This window comes from Triticum dicoccoides, chromosome 2B, assembly GCF_002162155.2.
Source record: "Triticum dicoccoides isolate Atlit2015 ecotype Zavitan chromosome 2B, WEW_v2.0, whole genome shotgun sequence".
NCBI classification, from domain to species: Eukaryota; Viridiplantae; Streptophyta; class Magnoliopsida; order Poales; family Poaceae; genus Triticum; species Triticum dicoccoides.
In genome coordinates, this window is record NC_041383.1 from 796,957,198 (window position 1) to 796,963,395 (window position 6,198).

Sequence of the window (6,198 nt, forward strand, 5' to 3'; positions counted from 1 at the left end):
GACGACAGCTCGTTTCATTCGTTGATCGTATGTCCCAGGTCGGTGGAGTTGTGGGATGAGATGCGCCGGGTCTGGCCCCTGCCAGCGAAGGAACTGTTGTTGGAGACAGGGAAAGAATGGCTGTTTAGTATCTTATCAGTTCAGAAAGAAGAAGTTCGAGCAATGATAATCATGCTATTATGGAGGATATGGAGTTTACGGAATGAAACACTTCATGGCAAGTCGACTCCATCTACAGAAATATCAAGGACTTTCTTGTGCAGCTATTTAAGTTCCTATACTCAGGTACAGAACTATGGGATAGAGGATATTATTAAAGGGAAGATGAACATCAGAGAGACCTATAGGGTGTTTCCTGTGGTGAAGCAAAAGAAATCATGGCCAAAACCCCTGCCTGGCTGGGTTGCGCTATCGGTAGATGGACCCTTCGTCAAGGAAACCAGATCAGCGGGCTCAGGTATGGTATTGAGAAACTCAGATGGTGGAGTCATTTTCTCAGCCTATAGATACCTGTTTCATTGTCAGGATGCACTGGAGTCTGAAATAAGTGCAGTATTGGAAGGTGTCTCATTCAGTTTACAACAGTCAGAGCTACCCATTGTGATTCAATCTGACAGTGCTGTTGTCATTGCTGCGTTGTTGGATGATTCTCTGAATAAATCTGCCTATGGACACCTTATAATGGAAGTCAAGAAGCTTTTGGAACCCCGTGATTTTATTCCGCACAAGATTGATCGCATTCAAAATAGTGTTGCTTATAGTTTAGCTAATATTAGTAGATCTGGAGGTCGCACCGCTTTTTGGTTGCACCGTGTTCTAGACAATGTTTCTAATTTTGTTTTAGCGGACTGTAACCCTATTTCAGAGGAATAAAATCATACCCTTCTCGCAAAAAAAAAGACATGAGTGTGGACTATGGTAGCTGGCGCCTGGTAGTGCATTGGTGTGTCGCTGCAGCGTGGACAAACGGAGCGACGAAACGAAACAACTTGGGCTCCCGCGCTCGCGTGGCTCCGTGCGAAAAAACAGCACACACGAATCTCAACACCTTAAGATCGGATGGTCAAAGATGTGAATGAGACCAATTTGTTTCTCAGCTAACTGAGTTTTAGCAAAACCGTTAGAAGAAATTCAAAATACTCTTTAGCCAAATTTTTGCATACAACATTTTTTTTCCTTTTATGCAATATTAGATTTATTGACGTGCTTTTTCCAAAAAGAATGTTAAAAACTTTAAACAACCGGACTCTGGTTCGTTGATGCGTGACAGAAAGAAAATAAAGTCTAACGATTTAAATCGGTTGGCCGGTCGCCTCGTGCCCGCGCTCGCTGGTGGCCACGCGGCTCGGTTTCTTCTTCCTCCAGATCCTGCCAACCAACTAGCCCCAATCCCGCGCAGCTCGGCACCCACAACCGCAGCGCCCGCGCCCACTTCCTCCGCTGACCCCGCCCGCCGGTTTCTTCCACCCCGGTGAGCCAGAGTTTCTGCAGGAGCGCGGTCTCCGCCCGCCGCCCCTCACCACCATGTGCGAAAACCCACCAGCACGCGCACCCCTGGTTCACTCCGGCGAACTGGGCGCCACCCCCACACCACCTCCTCGACCAATCAGTGCACACATCATGACCACATTGCATGAGGGAAGCCGCCATGGATATGCTATCAAGCGAACTACTGCTCGTAGTATTTTGATCCTGGAATCGTCCACCAGAGATACTGCAACCACAGCAGCTCCATGTTGGAACCAGGCTGGTGACAGAGTTGCATTCATTGAAGAAAAAAGTTGCATCCATAGCAGAAGGGTCTGCATCCATGGCTGCAGAAGCTGGAACTGGTCGATGCAAAAGATGCATCCATTGAAGAAGAAGTTGCAACCACGGAGTGTGCTGCTAACCATAGCAGTCGGTGCTGGAGACGAAATGCGTGTCACACCCAGATGTTGTAACCACGATAGTGACATGTTGGAACCAGCCGTCGACGGAGCTACACCCCGGAACGACCGCGTGTTGAATCGGCCGGCGAGAGAGTTTCAACCTCGGGCACAAAGCTGCAACCAGGGGAGCAGAAGCTGGAACCCCTGGCGTTGTGCTACAACCGGTGTCAGAGCAAGCGATAGTTGGGGGCTTTGAGCTAAAGGTGTGGCAGTGCAGGTGCGGCGGGGTGCTGCGAGCGATGGCGAGGTTGTGGTGGCCGGTGAGGACGAGCGGCGAGGGGTGGTCACTGGGCGGGAGGGAGGCGCCATAAGGGAGGGTGCGTGTGCATCGAGCCCGGCTCATACGGGAGGAAGGTGGGGTTAACCTGCATGAGAGAGAAAAGATCCAATCTAAATAGTTGTTATTGGGTCAATCGGTCGACTAGTGGCCGGCCCAAATTGGGGCCGGCATTCACGTAAAAATAACTGCTAGGAATTAAAATCATCAATTATTCATCTTTGTTCTTGCATGCAACACTTACAAGTTGCCTTGCTCCTCTCCACTAGACTCTTACAATTACTAACGTACCTTTTTTAACACGTTATAGACACAAGCGTTTATATACACGCGCATACACTCATTCTATTCTTATGAACATCTCCTCTCGTTAAACGCGCATCATCAGGAATTCTAAAATAAATCAAGGGGAACGCAAGCACCAGAATTTGAACCATGGTGGACTAAGGATACCATTGTCCTTTTAACCATCCAACCACATATTCATTTGCAATTACTAAGGGCGGCTCCAACGCCGACCCTCAAACCGGCCCCAACCGTCCTGATCGCGCAGTCCGGACGTGTTGTGCCATCCAACGTGGTCCTGTATTTGTCCACGGGGCGGTCCGAACGTACTTTCTCCCGCAAACAGGAGACAAACGTGAGGGGCTTTGCGGGCGTCCGGACATCACCCACGCCCTCTTCTGACCATCCTAGCCCACCCAAATCCCCTCCTCCCCGGGCCGCACACGTTCCTGTCTGGCGCTAGCTGCCCGCAATCATGCCGTTGTAGAGCGGACGCGACTTCTCACTGCATCTGCTATTAAAGCAGCGCGCCAGCCAAGGGCGCCGCCCATGACGTGTCCCCGGTGTTCGTGCATGTTCAATGCCGGAGACGCGTTACTGGACAGGTCGAGACGAATATCTTTCGTATGCCGCTATTTAGCAGGCTCGCCGCCCGAGAAACCCACTCCGGCGCTGTGCATTGACACACCTGGACGCCTAGCCTCATCGAAATCTGCTATTTAAAGGCGGACACACCCGGCTAACTCCACATCACAACACAAGCTGCTCCCCATCCTCCTCCCTTGCACCGCATCCGCCATGACTACAGGCAGCGAAGCTCTATGGGAGAGACTTTCCACGAAGATGAAGCACGAGGTGGCCTCCCTTGCGGCCGCCGGGCAGAGCTGTCGTGCCAGGCGGATTGAGGCCAGCTTGCTGGATAGCTCCCCCAACGTCTCCAACGATGAGGATGACCCCACCATGGAAACAGGCTCCGACGACACCTCCCCGGTGCCCGCGCTTGTTCACGCCGGCTTCACCATGGAGCAGGTGCAAGTGCTATAACCCCGTCATGGCAGAGGTGCAGCCTACACCGGTTTCTATGTTGGTGTTCCAACAGGCGCAAGAGGAACAATGTCACAACCTGTTTCTCCTGGAGCAGCACCGGCTGGCGGAGGACCTGATCTACGGCGAGCGCGCGAGCGAGGAGGCCGTGGCGGCCATGGCCGCGGCGAACCCCAACTTAGTCGCAGAGCAACCTACCATCTACGAGGCCGTATGCACTTAAGCCGCCACTCGCCAGGAAACGGCCACCGTGGAGACGCAGCTCCAGACGATCGTGGAGGAGAACAACACCAGTTGTGCCTCCTACGCGCCGCCGATGAACTATCCGGCGGCCTGGTGGGACGACGGCAACGCGAGCGCCAGCATTTTCATCGCGGACTCCTATAAGGATGAGTAGACCCGCGGGCAAGGCCTTGTGTCCCATGCGGTACTCTTACTCGTCAGAGACCACACCTTCACTTCACGGGTCTTATCGCCGGTGCTTGTCGAGACGGCGGATGGAGTAGGCGGTCTCAGAAGGGAACAACAAGGGCTTGGACGCCGGCGGCCGCAATAGTTTTTTTTATTCTAAATGTTTGAAATTTAATGAAAACTCGCCGTGTTTGCATGAATGAAGTCTGTTTGCACTGATGCGGGAGAAAATTTGTGGGTTACCGATATACTTAGGGTGCATCGCCGAAAATTCTGAAATAAATTCAGGATAAATGTTAGCATCAGGACTTGAACCCTAGTGGGATACCACGGTCCTCCTAACCATCTAACCCCATGTTGGTTCGACGCATATACTTTACCTACATATAGTTATACATCGTACAATACGATCCCATGGCGTATATACATAAGCGGGCCTACTCAATCCTCTACGTTTGACGTGGCAGCAGAACTAGGATACTAGCACGTCGCGGGTCCGAAGCCAACGTAACCAGTGGCGGAGTCGACGGTGATCTGGATCCCCTGCTGCTGTATGTTGCCGAGGATGGACAGCCCCGACGCCGACGCCGCGAACGCCAGGCAGTACACGCCGCCGCCCATCTCCACCAGTAGGTTCCTCGCCGGCAGCGTCAGCGCCGCGCCGTCCCGCCCGAAGTAGAGGGCTACCGTCGGCACGCGCACGCTCGCGTACCCGCTCAGGTCGTAGCACGTGTCCAACAGCGACACGCCCGGAGCGCGCGGGAGGTCACCGCCGACGGCGTCCGCGAACGCGTCGCGCAGTGCAGCGTAGGCGTCGGCCGGAAGCCGCGTCACGGCCGTGCCGGTGTCCATCACCACGCCGCCGCCGCCGTCCTCGGTGAGGTCGAAGAGCCCGTCCTGTAGCGGGAGCTTCTCGCCGCCGACGCCGAGGCCCGTCAGGCCCACGTAGTAGAAGCTCGGCTCCTGCGCGTTGCGCAGCAGGGGCACCCACACGGCGCCCACCGGCATGGCATCGTCCCGGCCTAGCACGAGCGACCCGGCGCCGGTGTCGGCACCGCGGCTGGCGAGGCAGTAGCTGAACGCGCCGCCGGCAGCGCCGCCCAGCTGCCCGACGAGCGACATGGGGCCCCAGCCGAGGCCGAGCAGGCCGGCCGCCCCGACGAAGAGGCCGCGGTTGCGGTGGCCGCAGCCGATTGCGACGCCCTGCACCGGCGTGCTGTCCCCGAACGTGAGCGTCTCCATCGCGAGCACGCCCTGGGTGTACGACCCGTCCCCGTACGACACCTGGTACCGGCACGCTCCGGAGTCGGCGCAGCCGGAGGATCCTCCGGGTAGCGTCCTGCATACGCCGGAGCCGCACGGCACGGCGGCAAAAGACGCCGACCCTGCCGGATCGAAGAGTGGGTCAGCCTGCTGGTAGCACTCGGCGCAGGGGCGGCACTGCACCCAGATGACGTCGCTCCCGGAGTCCACGACCAGGTACTGCTCCGTGGGCGGCGACCCCACGCCGACGCGGACGAAGTACTCGCCGCTGCCCTCGGAGATGCCCGACACCACCTCCGACCCCACCTCCGTCGTCATCGTCGTCGGCGAGAGGCGGCGCTGGAGGTACTGTGCCCGCGCGCCGTCCCTTGCCGCGAGACCAAGCATGGCGTGCCGCGTCGACGGGTACGTCCTGCCGGAGACGGCGTCGCGGTGCAGCAGCGCAAGCGAGGGGCGGCCATCGCGGCGCGACAACGAGGAGGGGGATGGTGACGTGGGCGCAGCCATGGTGAAGTTGCGAGGGTCGATGTAGTGGAACCGCAGTGACGACGGTGACGAAGCCGAAGCGCCGGACATGATCACGGCGGAGACGAAGAGGAGGGCGACGGGCAGAAGAAGCGTGGTGGTGATTGCGGCTTGCATGGCCATGGTGCGCACGTACGCTTCAAGGGAGCTAAGATCTTGGGTCCCAAGTGTTTGTGGAAACGACGAAGGATTTATGAGTTCCACGGTGCGTGGGTGGCAAGTGTGTTGTGCAGCACTAGCCAGTGTGGTTCACGCATAACCTTTCGGCTCTTGTGTGTTTGCCACGGTAACGCACACTGTTTATAAAAGTCCATTGATGGTAACGTCGAAGGCAAATTAGTGACCTGCTGTTAGTTTTGACCACTTTTAGTGCTCAGATTTGCTAATTTGCATGTAGATGAGAATTAACTAACAGCTTGTTTGGTTGGGGTTATTAGAGCTAGGGAATGAGAATTGAAGGAG

General features: G+C 56.0%; 1 protein-coding gene across 1 annotated transcript; it reads right to left on the reverse strand.

Annotated features, from left to right (window-relative positions):
• Nucleotides 1-4,205: 4,205 nt before the first annotated feature.
• Nucleotides 4,206-5,963, reverse strand: LOC119366387 (protein ASPARTIC PROTEASE IN GUARD CELL 2-like). The gene has a single exon (XM_037632112.1). The coding sequence runs from the start codon at nucleotides 5,857-5,859 to the stop codon at nucleotides 4,429-4,431; it is 1,431 nt and encodes a 476-aa protein (XP_037488009.1). The 5' UTR covers nucleotides 5,860-5,963; the 3' UTR covers nucleotides 4,206-4,428.
• Nucleotides 5,964-6,198: the final 235 nt, after the last annotated feature.